At 36.4% G+C, this 20,677-nt stretch overlaps 2 protein-coding genes across 2 annotated transcripts; one reads left to right on the forward strand and one right to left on the reverse strand.

Moving 5' to 3' along the window:
• On the reverse strand, positions 1–948 carry LOC128060767 (olfactory receptor 51L1). Its single transcript, XM_052653147.1, has one exon. It carries the CDS (start codon positions 946–948, stop codon positions 1–3), a length of 948 nt encoding a protein of 315 aa, XP_052509107.1.
• Positions 949–11,373: 10,425 nt separating this feature from the next.
• LOC128060731 (olfactory receptor 51A4-like) lies at positions 11,374–12,333 on the forward strand. Its single transcript, XM_052653109.1, has one exon. The coding sequence runs from the start codon at positions 11,392–11,394 to the stop codon at positions 12,331–12,333; it is 942 nt and encodes a 313-aa protein (XP_052509069.1). The 5' UTR covers positions 11,374–11,391.
• Positions 12,334–20,677: the final 8,344 nt, after the last annotated feature.

The following is a 20,677-nucleotide window of genomic DNA, read 5'->3' on the forward strand; positions in this document are numbered from 1 at the left end:
TTAAAACCTCTTCCTTAGCCCAAACTTGCAGAGAATTCCTAGACGAATCTGCTTTGTCCTGACACTGTAGACAACAGGGTTAAGCACTGGGGGAAGAAGCAGGTATATGTCAGCCATAAGGATGTGGACCATGGGAGACAAATGCTTCCCAAAGCGATGGACCATTGATACCCCAATAACTGGCACAAAGAAGATGAGCACCACACAGATATGAGACACACATGTGTTGAGTGCCTTTAGCTGCTCCTCATGAGAGGCAATGCCCAGCACAGCCTTCAGAATCAGGACATAAGAAAGAAGTATAAAGACAGAATCCACACCCAGTGTGGCAATAACTACACACAGTCCATAAACACTGCTGATCCTGGCATCTGAACAGGATAACTTCAGAACATCCTGGTGCAAACAGAAGGCATGGGAGAGGGCATTGACATGGCAGTAGTGATAGTGTCTCAGCAGCAAAGGTGTGGGTAGTACAACTCCCATGCTTCTTAGCAGGCAGGCCAAACCAACCTTGCCTATTACACTGTTGGTGAGTATGGTGGTGTAGTGCAGTGGACGGCAAATAGCAACAAAGCGGTCGAAGGCCATGGCCAGCAGCACTGAGGACTCCAGGAATGTGAATGTGTGGATGAAGACGAGCTGGGCATAGCAAGCACTTGCCTGGATCTCCCGAACATCCAAACATAATACAGCAAGCATGGTGGGCAGTGTGGACAAGGACATACCTAGGTCAGTTAGTGCCAACATAGAAAGAAAGTAATACATGGGCTGGTGGAGTAAGGACTCTGTCCAAATAACAGAGAGGATGGTAACATTACCAATAAATGCTAACAAATATGCAAGACAGAATGGGATGGAGAGATGTGAATGAACATACTCCAGTCCAGGAAAACCCCTCAGAATAAATATAGGTTCCATAGTATGACTGTTATTCCAGACCACCATGGTGACTCTTGACAAACAGGAATATTTTCTGTTATCCTGCTTTATCAAAGTTATCCCTGATGAACATAAGCAGAACAATTAGTATATGATACACCTTTCCTCTAATCTCATAGAGAAAGGAAGGCATTAAATCTTACAGTTCTTATGTAAGAAGCATTTCCCAGTAGTCAAAAGCATCAATTTCTAGAACAACAGTGTGTACCCCACAGGTCTGGTCATCTCTGACAAGAGCTTTGATGGATTTTCATTGAAGACACTAAAAAATTAAACAGCAAAAGAGCAGAGAAAGAAATATTTACTATATGTTATAAGATAAACATAGAGAAAATTCAGAGTAAATGTCTATGGATTTTCATAAGCTTCCTGTCAGTAATGTTCTTGAATTAATCACTTATTGTTTCTAGGCTATCTTTTAATCCCTGACAGCTGATTTGGCCCTAATGGCTCACCATTAATTTAATTTCATATTTATTTAATAATGTATAATACTTTAAATTGAAAATATGTAACATTTTAATAGTAAAATAAGCACACATTATATGGAAAGAGGGAATGGAAAAGGATACATATGTATATGCATTCCCTCTTTTACCCACTCTTTTCATATATATATATATGTATGTAAGAGGGAATATATATGTATATATACATAAAATAAGGTCACTGTAATTTTTGAAGCTCTTCCTATATGCCTTCCCACAAAATAATGTTAAAATAGATTTACTTCAGACATCTAGTACATGTCATGTGTCTTTAATTAGTAATAATTTGCAATAATCCTCTTCATTTCTATGAATCATTTCTTGCTTTTTTTCTGTAAATGAGGTTTCTACATAATCACATTTTACAAAATATTCTATCAAGTATTACTGGATAATGAAGATGTAGTACATATGTACAATGGCATATCACTCAGCCATAAAAAAGAACAAAATAATGCAACATGGGTGGACCTAGAGACTATCATACTTGGTGAAGTAAATTAGACACAAAGACAAATATAATATCGTACTTCTTATATGTAGAATCTGAGGAAAAAGTACAAATGAACTTCTTTATAAAACAGAAGTAGCGGCACAGATATAGAAAACAAACATGGTTACCATGGGATAAGTGAGGGGAAGGAATATATTGGGAGACTGGGATTGACATATATACAATACTGTATATAAAATAGGTAACTAATAAGAACCTGCTGTATAGCAGAGGGAACTTTATACCCTGTAATAATCTATATGGTGAAAGAATCTTTAAAAAAGAAAAAAAGAGTGGATATATGTATATGTGTAATTGATTCACTTCACTGCACACTTGAAATTAAACAACACTGTAACTCAACTATACTTCCATTAAACATTTTTAGAAAATAGTAACTGTTTTCCTAATTTTATGATGCTTTGGCACCTACCTCTGAGAACCCATAGCAAACCCATCAATGCAGCCCAAGGCATTTACCATCAGTGGCTTTGGCTTTCAATAACAAACAAGTACTTTTTCCCTTTTGAAAATGCAATTTTAACATCTGGTTTTACTTGCCCCAAACAATCTTCATTGTGCTTGCCTCTGCTAGTGCTGTGTATGCCATACCCTTGACTGATGGCATTGGGCACAGAAGCTAAGCCCTATGGGATAACCAGCCCCTTCAGTTCTCTGTTTTATTTTAGCCCTCTCTAAGCCTACTGACTGTCCTGAGAAGATTCTTTATTTGCCTCATCCTTTAGTCTAGATATTGTCAGCTTCAGACATCTTTGCTACAATGTCTCAGCTTCTCCCTCATGCTTCTTTGTAGACCCTTAGTGTCTGACAGCTTAAAAACTGAAAGTTCTCAGGCTCAGCAGTCTGTAATTCCAAAGAGGACTTTTGCCTGGCATCTATAATGAGGAACAGAAGGAAATACCAAGCAAACTTTATCTTCGTGGAATAAGAAAGATTTGTCACCTTCCCCCTTTCCCACCAATGCAGTCATCTCTGTCCTCTTAGAGTTGGACATCTCTCTGTTCCTGTTTTCCAGCCCCAAGCAGTTTACACTGAACCTTCGCTAGCTCTGTTGTCTAAGATGAAGCAGTCAGCCACTCACCATGCTCTGCATTTACCAGTCAGAATAATTGTACAACACATGTATTTTTGTTTACCTTCAAACAACACTTTTTGCTTAATCTGCAAAATCTACTAAAATCTCTCATTGAATTTCTTTATTCTTCTTCCTTATTCAGAAATTTTGCTTTAATTTCTATTTAAATCTCAACATATCAAAAGGCTCTAGATATTAACATAGAAGTAGAAATATAGAATGCACACATACAAAGATTATATTATGGTCATATTAGAAGGAGATTTACTTTTCCCATGCCCAAAATTATGCTATGCATTTTCCTTTTATTCTTCTAACATTAATATAAATCACATTTTCTTTTATTCTCAGAGAAGTTACAAAAAGTAAGGTGAATCATTGTTCTTTTAAAATATTTTTCTCCATGCTTTACATCCTCTCAGTGCAAACTGCAGCTTTAGAAAACTTCAGTGATTGGCTGTTCCATAGATTTAATTTTGGGACAGGCAAGAATATCCCTATTTATACTCTATTTTTCCTACCCTTTTCTCTTACTGACTCACCTACGATGTGTTTCACTTTTTCTCAATCCCTTCATTATTGCCCTTTTTCTGTATATTTTCTTCTGACATTCAATACATTTCATTAAACATAATTCTTTGGGTCATTTTGTTTATTTTAATGCAATTTAATCACAGTAAGGTGAAAAATAAATAGTAGGAAGAGACTGGACCAATGACAAGATTGTTTCAAAGGGCAGAAAAGACTCATGGAATACAGTTATCTATTCCAAACAGTTTAGGGAGAACCACGGAGGATAAGAAACCATTTTATTATAGCCTCTCTAGCATCTTGCCTGTAGTCTTCAATTACTTGTTCACTGACCAACCTATCTTAAAATTGTTGATAAATATTGAAGTAGGATATTAAGATATGTCATATACTTCAAAATTATTTACCTCTAAAGACAGTGACACTCCTGTTACACTCCTGTGTAATTTCATAAATGACACATTGTTCTTTCAATGATTTTTGGTCTCTTTAATCTTTGTATCTTAAACTGTGCCAAAATCTACCCACTATTTATTTGTAATTAAAAATTTTGAAATTTACAAGTAAGCCAGCTATATCAACATGAATCCCTAATCATACAACCAGTAACTCATTTCCCAATGTTTCAGTTCCATACTGATTTTCTCTGCCTAAACTTTCCTCCACTGCAGGTAAACTCACATTCTCTTTTGGTTGCTTTCTCTATTTTTTTTTCAGCCTTGCTATTATCTTTATATTTCTTCTCATTTCTCTTTGTATTTCTGTGCTTTTATTTTTTGCTCTCTTTGCTTTATTTCTCACCCAAGAAGACTTTTCATCTCTGTCTGAAGATCAAACTTGAATGGATTCCAGAGGCTATAATTTTGATTCTCCACATACCTGAGGTGTTGAAAACCTTTGATCCTGTAAATAATGAGGCTTAAATGTTTATACCATCTCTATATATATTCCTGGTTTCACCTGAGATAGAAGCTTAGGGATTGGTTTCAGAGCCAACTGGATCCCTAGAGATGAAATTAATATAAACAGCCCTTAACTATATCAAAAGCATGTGATCCTGAAATTTGTAAAAATGTGCCACTACATTTATCCACATACCTCTTCCAGTCCTTTAAAATCTAGTAGTTTTCACTTTTCTAAAGAGCATATGAGAATAAATTCATGATAATACTCTAACCCCCTTCTGTTATAAGGTATTTCCTGCTTTTCACTGAACAGAGCTTTTCATTAGCTATGTGTTTCATAATCATGCATTAAGCCCTAAGAGGATTCAAGTCTCCACACTAAGCTCTGTAAAGGCAAATTCCATTCTCTGGTTCATTACAATTTCCATAGTATTTAGCATGGAGCAGTTTTCCAATCCATTCTTTTTCTTAGCTTATATCTTCTTTATCTACCTCTTTGAATTTATTTATAGATTTTAGAAACAGGATCAATTTACACAAGATATATAGGGGGACTTTTACTGAAGTGTATTAAATCTATAAAACAATTTTGGAAGAATTGAAATTTGAATCCAAGAATATAAACCTCAATTAATTAAAGTTTTTATTTTTTCTCAGTGCCATTTTATAGTTTTCTGCTATATAAAACATTTACTACAGAAAACTCAATTAAATAGAGTTGGGAGACCAGAGTGGGGAGCTCTCCTGCCTTGCAATAATAGGAGAGCCCAAGAGGAAAAAGAAAAACTACTCTTCTTTTCTGACAACGACTTAACTAATGAAAAGTCCTGGACTCTTTGTTTCCAATAGCTTTCCCATTTTCCTTTTTCTCTCTTATAAAAGCTTTTTTCTTCCCTTGCCATATGGAAACTTGCACATGGCTCACCATGGTTGAAGACCCTGAATCACAATTTTCTGCTGATCCTGAACAAACTCATTTTGGCTGGAAAAATATCTGTCAGATTATTTATTTCAGGTCAACATTAAAAAGATAATATATATCTTATATTGTGCAAGTGTGTGTGCCCAGTCGCTTCAGTCATGTCCTACTCTTTGCAGTTTTATGGACTGTAACCCGCCAGGCTCCTCTGTCCATGGGATTCTCCAGGCAAGAATACCTCAGTGGGTTGCATTCCCTCCTTCAGGGGATCTTCCTGACCCAGGGATTGAATCTGCTTCCCTTATGTCTCCTGCGCTGGCAGGCAGGGTTCTTTACCATTAGCACTGCCTCTTATATTAGATTTATTATTAAGTGTTTGTACTAATTTATCCTTATGTGAAGAGCATTTAAAATTATATTTTTCTCAATCTTTGGTACTGATATATAAAAGTAAAATCAATTTATATTTTGTCTTTTTATGAAAAATTGTTCATTTTTATTTCTAATGAATCTTTTGTATAACACTTAGGCCTTATTTTGTACCAAACATACCTTCATAAGTTATGCTAGCTTTTTTATCTCTTATTTCCAAACATTGTGTCTTTTATTATATTTATTGATGTTTTGTGATAGTCTCAGACTTTTGATAACCAGTGTTGTTTGGGACTGGCCCTTGTGATTCCAATATGATTGCAAAGCACCCTCATCAAGAAGCATCAGGAAACCCTGAAAATAGGCATAGTAATAATTATCAAAATGATAACTGCAATAGTAAGAGCAGCCACTTTTACCAGTCTTTAAGTGTCACAAGTAAGTTGCATGAGTTCTTATATTTTTCCTCATTTTATAGATTAGGGAATTAAAACTCAGAGAGTTAAATCATTTGTCCAAAGTTGGGAAGCTTTAACTATTAGAGCATGCAGTTTTTACCTATAATACATATACATACACAAAAGAACACAAATAGATGTGCTTAACAAAACATGGATCTGACTACAGGCCCTAAAGCAGCCTCCATGATATAGCTCCAGCTCTGTCTGACTATTCTGCTTCATGGAATAAAGAAGCCTTGTAGGGCATTAACCATAAATGGCTGATGCATATGCATAATGGGAATTCAGTTGACCTCTCTGTGAATTAACTCATTTCAAGACTTACCTGTGGACTTTTCAGTCTCTGGGTACTGTTTCCTGATTTATCATCCCCAGAGGCCTCAGTTCTACTAAAAAGGTAACAGCATAGAGGAACTAGAATCGTACTGTCATGATCAACCCTTGTCCCTAACAACTGGGACTGAAGCAGCTTCCTCCTAAATTCATCTCTTGTTTAACCCTGATATGTAAGTATCTGAAAACTGTCATGTTCAAATTATGAATCTTATCAATGAAGATAAGTATCATGAACTTGAAGATGTGTATCTTATTCCTAATAAGCTGTTGTGCTTTTACTGTTTAATAGCTGCTTCAGTCTCAGGATATATTCAAGACCTGAAACAGTCTGGGTAATACTACCATCATGACTACATAAATATCACTCTACTTTTAATACAAAGAACAAATAAACAGTCTCATTTAATAACTCCCATATAAATAGTGAACTTTATTCTAACTTTAAAGCCATTCTGTATGTGTTACTTAAACTACATTTTTCATATTTTTGTGAAACCAGAGAATTGGGTTGTTTAGGCCCTTCTGAAAGGAAAACATACTGGAAAATTTTCTGTGCAGTATTCTGCTTCCCTCTAAAGTCTCTTAAAAAATAATAAAATAGCTTTGCCAGAGAGGTATAGTATTACCTAAAGAGAGTCATACTCTTTTTTTTGATAATTCAGGACAAGTAGAGGTTGATAATGATTAGTGTATCATGTGCTTTTGAAAATTTTCTTATTATTTAGTTTTCTCTTCATTAATCAGTAATCAAGTAGTTTTTCATTATATTAAGAAAACTGATATGAGCAGAGTTATTTATAGGATATGGTATAGAAGGATTTACAACTCAAAATTCAAAGTGTTTAAACTGATTTGCTAGATAACATTTGGAAGAAAATTGAAAGAGGATCAGAATCTCCATTTAGCCAAAAAGGAACAACTTCAACAGTTGTGGGAGAAGCATTAGCAAGGAAGGCTGATGTTAGAGACTGAACCAGGTGAGGTTAACAGACAAACCAGACAAAAGAGGGGCCCCAGGCAGCAAAAGAACATTCTTCTCCAACAGCTCACTTAGCTTTCACAGTGTGACGCATCTGTCCTAGAGACAGAACTTCCAATCTCTACTTAATGGCACGATTACACAGACCAAACAACTTGCATTCTTGCACAATATCTGTTGGAATAAAACTTTTTTTTTTCTTTGAACATTTATCTCACTCCTTTCAAATTAGTGTCATGAGCAAATTTTGGGAATTGGAAGACCAAGTCTAACAAATAGTTCTCTGCTAGTAGTTCTATGACTTGACACAACTAGATTAGCATTTAGGCAGACAAATATCACAATGGTATTAAGTCACTGTAACAAGTTTATTTTGGAGAAGGCAATGGCACCCCACTATAGTACACTTGCCTGGAAAATCCCGTGGACGGAGGAGCCTGGAAGGCTGCAGTCCATGGGGTCGCTGAGGGTCGGACATGACTGAGCTACTTCACTTTCACTTTTCACTTTCATGCATTGGAGAAGGAAACGGCAACCCACTCGAGTGTTCTTGCCTGGAGAATCCCAGGGACGGGGGAGCCTGATGGGCTGCCGTCTATGGGGTTGCACAGAGTCCGTCACAACTGAAGTGACTTAGTAGCAGTAGCAGCAACAAGTTTATTCATCGCCGTATTATGAATGATTCTTCCAACGTCTAAGGTGAACAATATTCAAACACCTGCCAGGTTTTTTTCTTTTCAATGGATGTAATTTATTTTATCAAATCTGGGAACTCCTAAGTGTTTCTTTCTAATTGACTTTCTCCTTGACATCTAATCCTTAAGGTTAATAAATATCACTAAAACGTTATAGACAGCCTAGAAATAGAAGTAGTTTGGATAGAGGAAAATAATTATAGCAAGTTGGAGGTGGAGTCCAATCCAGATAATCCAGTTCATGGAGCAGCTGCAACAGCTCAGAAACAATTGAAGGTGGATTGCGATCGTTAGAATTTGAGATTCCCAAAGAGAATAATTACAGAAAACAAATAGTTAAGAAAGGGAACATGACCTTTTAAGAATTCTTCATCATGACAACAGGATTATAGTAACACTATGATTGAAAATGTAATTAAAGATAAGAATAGTAGTACCTAGGAACTGCCTGAATATTTCAAATCTGAGGAGTATTATCAAATCCCTCATAACAAGGATTGATGATAAACTTGCAATTAGCTCTATTGTATTTTTGGACAAATTTGTACCTTAATTCATTATTTTCCAAGGAGCACACGAACAAGTAATTCTCAACAAAATTAATTTTTCCCGAACATAAGCATTAACAAATTATATTTCTAAAATTGTATCTAACTTTTGATGGTGAATTTTACTCAGTGTGATGAGCTGAATCATATATGTAAATTTCCACTACACACAAAACGTATAGCAAAAATAGATATAATAAAAAAGACAAAAATACATTGTTATGCTCCTTAGGTCAGACAACAAATATCAAATACATTATAGGTAGATAGGTAGATATTTTGAGATGCAATATAAAAACATATAACTGTGTTGAAAGTGAATCCACAAACCCACTTGATTCCTACTATAGAGACACATTGGTGGTTGGCAGCTCAGCACCTATATGAGACTCAGAATGATAGCGCCTCATGTTTGACAAGGAATCAGTTCAAAGAACCAAGTTATTAACCCACATGGAGAGTGGAAATACCTGTTGTCACAACATGAGTCTGCTCCCAATAACCATCTAGGTCTTGAGATTGTTGGGGAAAAATGGGCAACACTGCACTTAATTCTCCTTTGAAATAAGATCCCTTACCCATTATAAAAAGACATTACAATTTACAAACTTCAGGAAGTCAGAAGAGCCAACTACTACATCTAATCATGGAAAAGGAATAAAATAAATCTAGAAACAAACAAGGAAATTTCCACTCAAGATGGGATTATAAGTAGAATTGCAAAACAAAGATGAAGACTAATACTGACAAAAATATTCTACAATTTCAATAATAAGGTTACTTACCCATGAGAAAAGAAGTAAATCAAACTAGAGATTAATTTTGGAATTTGGCAACCTTATTATTCTCAAAAAAATTAAAGACCATAATAACAATACAAATAAATGAAAAATTATTGGGGGAATTGGTAGCTATAAATTGAAATTGTATTTATACAGTTTTATAAATTATAATTTTATAATTTATAAAATATATTATATTTTATGGAATATAAAATATTTAAATTATTAACTATTTAATATTATTATTAATAATATTATTATCACTAAGGATTATTAAAATAACTTTTATTTTAAAAGAAAAATAGAATAAATGAAATAAAACTCAATCGTTGTTAGAGACCAGACACAGATAAAGACAGAATTAATAAATTAGAAGGTAGTACTAAAGAATGCACCAAAATGCAACATAAGTAAAGGACGAGTTTGAAAATATGAAACAATCTAATTAGTAAGTTAGCTGGAAAATGTTGAACTTTTTCAATCTAACAAGAAGTTATTACTAAATAGACAATGTTGAAATTTATAATGTCAGAGGACATTCAAAACTGAAAAATCAGATTAGAAATATCAGTCTCCAAGTAGAAGACATTAATTGTAAATCTCTACCTATGTGCTTCATATTGCACTGCAGAACATCAATGATAAAGAGAACATTGTAAGGACTAAAAAGAGGAAGAACACTTCAGCTAAAAGGAACAAAAGACTATGTGCCAGCAAGAAATAGATGTCCATAAAGAATTGATTCAGGAATGTTTTTTGAAGGATTTCTTTACAGAGGTGTATACAGGGTACGAGCTTCTTGGGTGGCACTAGTGGTAAAGAACCCATCTGCCAATGTAGGAGGCTTAGGAAACAGTTTGATCCTTGGGTCAGGAAGATCCCCTGGAGGAGGGCATGGCAACCCACTCCAATATTCTTGCCGTGAAACTTCCATGACAGAGGAGCCTGGCAGGCTATGGTTCATAGGGATGCAAAAAGTCAGACATGGCTGAAGTAACTTAGCCTGCACACTCGCATAAAGGATCAAGGGGAAGAAAGATGATGAAGGAACATTCAGAACTGTGGTAGGAGGAGAATATGCAAAAATAAAATAGACAATATAGTCTGATCACAGGCTTCTATGACAACAATTTATGGTATTTTTCTATATGACTGGTGTGTGCGTTAGTTGTTTAGTCGTGTCCAACTCTTTGAAACCCCATAGACCACAGCCCACCACGCCCCTCTGTCCATGGGATTCTCCAGGCAAGAACACTGGAGTGGGTTGCCATTTCCTTCTCCAACGCATGAAAGTGAAAACCGAAGGTGAAGTCACTCAGTCATGTCCAACTCTCTGCGACCCCATGGACTACAGCCTACCAGGCTCCCCCATCCTTGGGAATTCCAGGCAAGAGTACTGGAGTGGAGTGCCATCACCTTCTCTGCCTGAACAATGGAGTGTTATATTTACATAAGAAAAGCAAAAGTCTCAAATTCTTTATTTGGAAAATAGATAATTATATGTAACTATATTCATTTGTATAAGATATTGTCTGTATGACTATTTAGTTGAACCATCAGTCCTTGTGTTGAATGTATGTCTGTTATAAACTATATCTCTTGTAGGTTTCAATTTGTTTTCCTTTTCTTTCAGTTTTCATCTTTAGTTGGATATTGACATCTAACTCTATATGTATCTATTTTTATCCATTTAGGTTTATACTTGAGAACTATATGAATAGCCGTGGATTGACAGGACCTTAAATGATTGCAATAGGCTAGAGTCAGGCATTTGAGCCAATCAGTTTTCATCACTGCAGAAAGTGTTTCCTGGGCCTCTCATCTTGATTTCCTCATATTCTGGCATGTCCATCTCCAACACCACTGAAACTGATATCGCTACCTTCTTCCTCATTGGAATCCCAGGGATGGAGTCTGCCAACATTTGGGTCTCCATTCCCATTTGTCTCATGTACATTGTTGCCATCATGGGGAACTGCACTATCCTCTTTTTCATAAAAATGGAGCCTTCTCTGAATGAACCCATGTATTATTTTCTATCCATGTTGGCTGTCTCTGACCTGGGACTGTCCTTCTCCTCTCTCCCTACCATGCTAAGAATATTTTTGTTCAATGCTCCAAGAATTTCCCCCAATGCCTGTATTGCCCAAGAGTTTTTCATTCATGGATTTTCAGCTATGGAATCACCAGTACTTCTCATCATGTCTTTTGATCGCTTTATTGCCATCTGCAATCCTCTGAGATATGCTTCTATCCTAACCAGTACCAGAGTCATAAAAATAGGCCTTGTCTTTTCTCTCAAAAATGTTTTGTTGATCCTTCCTTTCCCTTTCACCCTGAAACATCTAAGATACTGTAAGAAGAACCTCCTTTCCCATTCTTTCTGCCTCCATCAGGATGTCATGAAGCTGGCCTGCTCTGACAACAAGATTAATGTCATTTATGGCTTGTTTGTGGCTCTCACAGGCATCCTAGACATAACGTGTATTTTCATGTCCTACATTCTGAAACTTAAAGCAGTGTTGAGCATAGCATCACAGAATGAAAGGCTCAAAATCCTCAATACATGTGTTTCCCACATCATTGCTGTGCTCATCTTCTATGTTCCCATTATCACCCTAGCTGTCATCTACCAGTTTGCCAAATACAGCTCCCCAGTTGTTAAAATCCTCATGGCTGATGTATTCCTGCTGGTACCTCCATTGATGAACCCCATTATATACTGTGTGAAGAACCAGAAGATAAGAAATTTGATTTTAGTGAAACTGTGTCAAAAATACAGCTGACAGGGGTTCTTAACCAAAATGTAAATCCAGTTAGTACAAGACATGGAGCAGCAGAGTTAATCAATCACACCATATATTAACCACTTTACAATATACAATATCTTCTCTCAATGTGTTTATTAAGGTTGAAAACTCAGCCTTCCTGATTAAGGATTTAGGATTAGAGTTCTTATATAAACATAAAATGTTCTAAGCTCTCTTTTCACTCAGCTTTCCTTACCAACCTTTTGAACACAATATATACTTGCCATTTTGATCATGTTTAATGTAATATTCTATATGTGCATACAACTGTCTAGTGATTAGAAGTGACAGAGGATTGATTGTTCATTTAAAATATCCCTTTTCAACACATAGTTTCTCACTTTATGATGTATACCTGCGCTCTCAGGAACTGAAATTGAGAAGGGCAATGACAGCGCACACATGGAGCCAATCAGACAAGCAAGTATGCATGTGCGCAGAGTTTACAAAAATACAAGACTTAGTTCATTTATTTTGTTGTACTATTTCTTCCATGAGCATTAAGATATCATTTTCTAAATTACATAAGGCAGACAATTTTCTGTATTCAAAAGGCAAAGCAAGAGAGTTCCAGAAAAACATCAATTTCTGCTTTATTGACTATGCCAAAGCCTTCGAATGTGTGGATCACAATAAACTGTGTAAAATTCTGAAAGACATGGGAATACCAGACCACCTGACCTGCCTCTTGAGAAACCTATATGCAGGTCAGGAAGCAACAGTTAGAACTGGACATGAAACAACAGACTGGTTCCAAATAGGAAAAGGAGTACGTCAAGGCTGTATATTGTCACCCTGCTTATTTAACTTATATGCAGAGTACATCATGAGAAATGCTGGGCTGGAAGAAGCACAAGCTGGAATCAAGATTGCCGGGAGAAATATCAATAACCTCAGATATGCAGATGACAACACCCTTATGGCAGAAAGCGAAGAGGAACGAAAAAGTCTCGATGAAAGTGAAAGAGGAGAGTGAAAAAGTTGGCTTAAAGCTCAACATTCAGAAAACTAAGATCATGGCATCTGGTCCCATCACTTCATGGGAAATAGATGGGCAAACAGTGGAAACAGTGTCAGACTTTATTGTTTTAGGCTCCAAAATCACTGCAGATGGTGATTGCAGCCATGAAATTAAAAGACACTTACTCCTTGGAAGGAAAGTTAGGACCAACCTAGATAGCATATTCAAAAGCAGAGATATTACTTTGCTAACGAAGGTCAGTCTAGTCAAGGCTATGGTTTTTCCAGTAGTCATGTATGGCTGTGAGAGTTGGACTGTGAAGAAAGCTGAGCACCGAAAAATTTATGCTTTTGAACTGTGGTGTTGGAGAAGACTCTTGAGAGACCCTTGGACTGCAAGGAGATCCAAGCAGTCTATTCTGAAGGAGATCGTCCCTGAGATTTCTTTGGAAGGAATGATGCTAAAGCTGAAACTCCAGTACTTTGGCCACCTCATGCGAAGAGTTGACTCATTGGAAAAGACTCTGATGCTGGGAGGGATTGGGGACAGGAGGAGAAGGGGATGACAGAGGATGAGATGTCTGTATGGCACCACCGACTCAATGGATGTGAGTTTGAGTGAACTCCAGGGATTGGTGATGGACAGGGAGGCCTGGAGTGCTGCAATTTATGGGGTCCCAAAGAGTCGGACATGACTGAGCGACTGAACTGAACTGATAGCTCATTTTACATTATATAATTTGTTTTTTCTCTTATGCAAGAATATAAACCTTGGGAAGGATTAATTTTCATAAAATAACAGCTCTCACAAAGAAATAAAATAACATCCATTATATCATTTAACTCATTTTTAATGAAAGACCAGGCAAATGATACACTTAGTACAAAGGAGACCAAATATAAAAGATACATTTATGAAAAAAATTACATTAATTTGCAAATGAGTTGAAATATGACTTCTTCCATCATATAGGACACATGACAATTGACTCTCCACCAGAAAATTTATGTGAATGTCTACCAACATGAATTATTTTGGCTGCTATTAGTATCTACAACTTGCAGAGTTGGAAAATAGATTAAAGACAATGAAAACTCCATGTCCCCACATGATGAGAAGTAAATGACCCATCAGAGTGGACTGTGAACAATGAAGAATTTTCCATTGAAGAATACCTTTTTTCATATAGCCTTTTCCATTTTCATGAAATATTATTTCAAAGAAAATTCATTCTTGATCCAAGAAAAGGCTCTCCTCATTAGATTTGGATTCATTATTTATACAGATGAAGAAAGAATGTTAATTTATCAGATAGGATTTCCTAAGTCTTCAGTGCTGGAAATTTCCACATAGAATCTCAGATAGGATGTTTTAAAACTGCTATTGTATTCTATCAAAAGAGGAAAGAGAGGAAGCTATAATAAAAAAAAAAAAAATCCTTGATCAGATTACTTCTCAGGTATCCAAACATATGGGCAGTATTTTACTTTCTTGCACTCTGCAACACATCCCACCATTCTGACCTGCCATTCTGGTCTCTTTTACCATCTCTATGGCTACCTATAAGTCAAGTAACAGGCTAATTTACCTAGGTGGGCTTTGTCAGCATAGACTTTGCAAAGTCAACCTTTGTTCCCTAAAAATGACTGGTCAGACCTGATTAAATGAGTAACATTTTCAATGTTGCATAATCAACTTTTCAAATTATGTCATATTTAAAAAGAGGACAGGTTCTTATTATTACCTATAAAAGTAATACATTGTACTGAAAAGTAAAGACCCTCAATAAAAGTTTCTTGAACTTGGAGAATTCAGTGAGAATCAGCTATGACTTCATAATGTTTCATTCAATTCATAAAAGCAGAGTCTATTAGATTATTATAACTTAAGAGAATGAGATACAGCCTCATTATATATTCAGAAAATAGACCATAAATCACATCAACAGTATTCCAAACAAACACAATAAAATGTTACTCATCAGTTCATCCAGTTCTATGCTATTTATTCTTGTTCCACTCGATCTTGTTTTAGTGGTCTCATGAACTTATTTGTCTATTGACTAAAAAGAGTTATGGAAATCATGATTCAGCCCACTGGAACAGCCTGAAAGTTACCCAGGAGTTGAGTCATAAGAGTTTGAAGTCATTGATTCAGTCCTTTTTCATTTGTTCTGGCAGGTTCCTTTTGTGTTGAAGACAAAACTCCAGCCCTATTGCTGAGTACAGAGCTTTCATGAATGCATATCAGAGTTAAACAAAAATTATCTATTATTTTGAGAGAGTTAAGCTAACTTAACATGGTTAAATTTATCTTTAAGTGGTCATTGTTAATTTATTACTTATGCTTTCAAATGTAAAAAGTCAGATGAGAATTGAGAACACAAATAATGCAACTGACAAGTAGAACTGGGTGTTTCCATGGCATGCAAAACAAGATAATAAAGTTATTACAAAAAAAAAAAAAGATTTCAAGCAAAATGTCTCTAAGGGTAATTATATAGACTATCTAAGTGTAGTAATGTTATATATGATATACAAAAATAATTAGCATAGGTTTTACCATGGAGACAACATTGATACATGACATAATAATCATGGGAAATGATATACATAATATGCAGAGAAAATACCAAATAAAGAGATTAAGTGAATCTAGAGTAAGCCTAGATAACTGCATTTTTATAAAACTCCATAAGGAAGTCTTATGTACATCCCAGGTTGAAAACTGCCCTTGAAGACGCTGGATGAAAGTTAAAGTTTCAAGGCCTTCTGAATTTCTAGAAGACATATAACTTCACGAGATTAAATTCTAGTGGAGGAGACAGACACTTAAAGACATGCATACACTTATATTTTCTCTTTTAAAATTTTTACTGAAGATAGTTGATATACAATGTGTTACTCTCTGCTGCACCACAAAGTGGTTCCATTATAAACATGTATATACTTTTTCATATTCTTTTCCATTATGGTTTATCACAGGATAGTCAATGTAGTTCCCTGTGCTATACAGTAGGACTGTCTAGTTTATCCATTGGATATATATAATATGTTGCGTTTGCTAACCCCAAACTCACAATCCTTCCTTCCCCTACCACCTCACCTCTCCCTCTTGGCAATCACAAGTCTGTTCTCTATGTCTGTGAGTCTATTTCAAGTTCATTTGTGTCATATTTTAGATTCTGCATACAAGTGATATGTTATTTGTCTTTCTCTTTCTGACTTACTTCACTTAGAAGGCATGGTTATCATACCCTTTGAAACTGCTCTAAGATTATTCACATGATGCTGTCAATCAAAGTAAAGAGGAACATTAATTCTGCCAGAGGGATCCAAGGAGGCTTAGGAGATGTTTTCCTCAATGAATTAATTCTTCCTACAGGAGGCTGGCTGACTCTCCTTGGTTCCAGTCCCATTGAGATTCACCTACAGGGAGTTTTCTTTTTCTTTGAGTGTGGCCTGCTGATCTGCAATCCCCAAAGTATTCTTGGTCAGTAAGAAAGCACCAGGGAGGCTGTCTTTTCACCTTGCTTATAGTTTCCTTTGTTGTGCAGAAGCTTTTAATTTTAATTAGATCCCATTTGTTTATTTTTGCTTTTATTTCCAGTATTCTGGGAGGTGGATCATAGACGATCCTGCTGTGATTTATGTCTTAGAGTGTTTTGCCTATGTCCTCCTCTAGGATTTTTACAGTTTCTGGTCTTACTTTTAGATCTTTAATCCATTTTGAGTTTATTTTTGTGTATGGTGTTGGAAAGTGTTCTAGTTTCATTCTTTTACAAGTGGTTGACTAGTTTTCCCAGCACCACTTGTTAAAGAGATTGTCTTTAATCCATTGTATATTCTTGCCTCCTTTGTCAAAGATAAGGTGTAGGAAGACATACAGATGGCTAACAAACACATGAAAAGATGCTCAACATCACTCATTATCAGAGAAATGCAGATCAAAACCACAATGAGGTACCATTTCACACCAGTCAGAACGGCAGCAATCCAAAAGTCTACAAGCAGTAAATGCGGGAGAGGGTGTGGAGAAAAGGGAACCCTCCTACACTGTTGGTGGGAATGCAAACTAGTACAGCCACTATGGAGAACAGTGTGGAGATTCCTTAAAAAATTGCAAATAGAACTCCCTTATGACCCAGCAATCCCACTGCTGGGCATACACACCAAGGAAACCAGAATTGAAAGAGACACCTGTACCCCAATGTTCATCACAGCACTGTTTATAATAGCCAGGACATGGAAATAACCTAGATGTCCATCAGGAGACGAATGGATAAGAAAGCTGTGGTACATATACACAATGGAGTATTACTCAGCCATTAAAAAGAATACATTTGAATCAGTTCTAATGAGGTGGATGAAACTGGAGCCTATTAGACAGAGTGAAGTAAGCCAGAAAGAAAAACACCAATACAGTATACTAACACATATATATGGAATTCAGAAAGATGGTAATGATAACCCTGTATGCAAGACAGCAAAAGAGACACAGATGTATAGAATGGACTTTTGGACTCTGTGGGAGAGGGAGAGGGTGGGATGATTTGGGAGAATGGCATTGAAACATGTATACTATCATGTAAAAAATGAATCACCAGTCTATGTTCAATACAGGATACAGGATGCTTGGGGCTGGTGCACAGGGATGATCCAGAGAGATGATATGGGGTGGGAGGGGGGTTCAGGATTGGGACCTCATGTACACCCATGGCTGATTCATGTCAATGTATGGCAAAACCAATACAGTATTGTAAAGCAAAATAAAGTAAAAATAAAAATTAAAAAAAAGAAAGCACCAGGGAGGCAGGACTAGATTCTGCAGCTCTTGTTAAATGGTTCTGACTACAAAGCAGTGAAATTCTGGTGATTGCTTGCCACCTCCACTTCCCCTTTATGCGGACATGTGGGTCCAAAGACTTAACAACTTAGTATAAGTTCTCCGATGTTCATAGCTATCACATGCCTTTGTACTATCTCAAGCAAAATAATTTACATAGTATTTGACTGATTATAGTCACTAAGTGATTAGAAATGAATGGCATTACCCTGATCTTCTGAGAAGTCCAACAATTCTGTAAATCCACAGTAGAAGGCCAGAGTTACACAAATCTAGGCCAGAATCACTGACTGAACACAGAAAGAAATTCAAAGCCAGGTACTCAGACTTGACTCTTGGGTGACACATTTTTAAATGATAGTTATCAACTTACACATTACTATGCATTGTTTCTGGATGCAGATATATGAGACCACTGAGTTTGCAGTGAACATCAGTGAGAAGTCAAGAGTGACTACTAGGAGATTTTTTTTTTTTTTTTTTTTTTGCCATTGTTATTGTTCAGTCACTAAGTCATCTCAGACTCTTTGCAACCCCATGAACTGCAGCATGCCAGGCTCCTCTGTCCATCACTATCTCCCGGAGTTTGCTAAGTTCATGTCCACTGAGTGGATGATGCTATCTAAACACCTCATTTTCTGCCACCCCCTTTTCCTTTTGCCTTCAACCTTTCCCAGCATCAGGGTCTTTTCCAGTGAATCAGCTCTTTGCATCAAGTTGCCAAAGAATTGGAGCTTCAGCTTCAGCATCAGTCTTTCCAATGAATATTCAAGGTTAATTTTTAGGATTGACTGATTTGATCTCCTTGCAGTCCAAGGGATTCTCAAGAGTCTTTTCCAGCACCACAATTTGAAAGCATCAATTCTTTAGCACTCAGTCTTCTTTACGGTCCAACTCTCACATCCATACATGACTACTGGAAAAATCATAGCTTTGATTATATGAACCATTTCCTTCAAAGTGATGTCTCTGCTTTTATATGCTGTCTAGATTTGTCATAGCTTTCCTTCCAAGGAGCAAGCATCTTTTAATTTTGTGGCTACAGTCACCATCTACAGTGTTTTAGGAGCTCAAGAAAATAAAACCTGTCATTGCTTCCAGTTTATTTTGAATGGCAGGTGTACAGAAGTCTCAGAAAAGGATGGCAAAGGACATCATAATTAACCAAGCATTTGAACAAAGAAAAGTCAAGGCAAAGGAGAGCATTTTTACTGTTTGCAAAAGGAAGAGACTTGAAAAAGCATAGTATTGCAGAAATTAAAAGGTAGCTGGAACATAATCAGGGGAGTTGAACACAGAGAGGGAAGAGGATGGTAATTAATGTCCTTTTGTGGCCAGAATTACACTGTGATCACTATTATGAATGATTAATTTCATACTTTATCTGCTTATGTTCAGTACATGATAAAAATATTCACATTATGTATTTTCCTACTGGAATTCAACAATTCATTTCAGGAAAAGTAACATTTCTCTTGATCTAGAATGGTAATGCCCTTACCATATCATAAGGACTATTCTATAGTTTGAATATGAATTTTAAGTTTCCATTTGTGACCCCCTTAACAATGGGCTTTCCTGGTGGCTCAGACGGTTAAGCGTCTGCCTGCAATGCAGGAGACCCAGGTTTGATTCCTGGGTCAGGCAGATCCTCTGGAGAAGGAAATGGCAATCCACTCCAGCACTCTTGCCTGGAGAATCCCATGGACGGAGGAGCCTGATAGGCTACAGACCATGGGGTCGCAAAGAGTTGGACACGACTGAGCGACTTCAGTTTCACTTTCACTTTCTCTTAACAATGATTATGGAACACATTGTATTTAGCACTTTGACAGTAAATACAATCAAACAAATAGAAAATATTAACTGTGGTCCTGCTATAACTTAATTTTTTTTTTTTTAATCTAGCTGATTCATAAAATCAATAGAGCCATGAAACTCTTTGACTAGTCTTGTCATAGAGTAGCTTCGGGCTTTTCAGGTTTTGTAGGTGTTTAAAGCTCCTTATTTCTCTTTGGGGTAGCTGTTCAGTCTTCATTGATTTCCCTGCTGAGTGTTTTCAGTGCTGCTCTCCTGTGACCTGTGCTTCTCTTTTAGTCCTCCTCTCATATCCTCATTGCTTGGACAGGATCTCTTTTAAAATGGCCCCAAGTTGGCACTCCTATATTTTACTCCACATTTGGTACCTAAATCCATGTGCCTTTTAGCCTAAAGAGGCTAGCGAGCCATTTCAGTTATCCTCAAAATTTCCTGGGTAGCAGTCAGACAAATGTATGCTATATTCAGCTATTCAAAAGCTGCATCAAGTGTTCCGAGTAGGTTTTCGTGGTAAGAGGGGAAAAAAAAGTCCATATTTTAGTATGTTATATAAGAGAAACATTAAGGTAAGTATTTGGGATGTAGTTTCATTTTATTATATTAACAGCTCCATTGAGATACTGTTGTTATATCATAACATTCAAAAACTGTTAAAATGATTTCCAAAGTTGGTGAACCATTTTAAAATCCTTCTAG

Source organism: Budorcas taxicolor, chromosome 15, assembly GCF_023091745.1.
Source record: "Budorcas taxicolor isolate Tak-1 chromosome 15, Takin1.1, whole genome shotgun sequence".
Classification (NCBI taxonomy): domain Eukaryota; kingdom Metazoa; phylum Chordata; class Mammalia; order Artiodactyla; family Bovidae; genus Budorcas; species Budorcas taxicolor.

Bases quoted from the DNA above. Each gene is read 5' to 3' on its own strand.
- LOC128060767 (XM_052653147.1), bottom strand. From the start codon at position 948: ATGGTGGTCTGGAATAACAGTCATACTATGGAACCTATATTTATTCTG.
- LOC128060731 (XM_052653109.1), top strand. From the start codon at position 11,392: ATGTCCATCTCCAACACCACTGAAACTGATATCGCTACCTTCTTCCTC.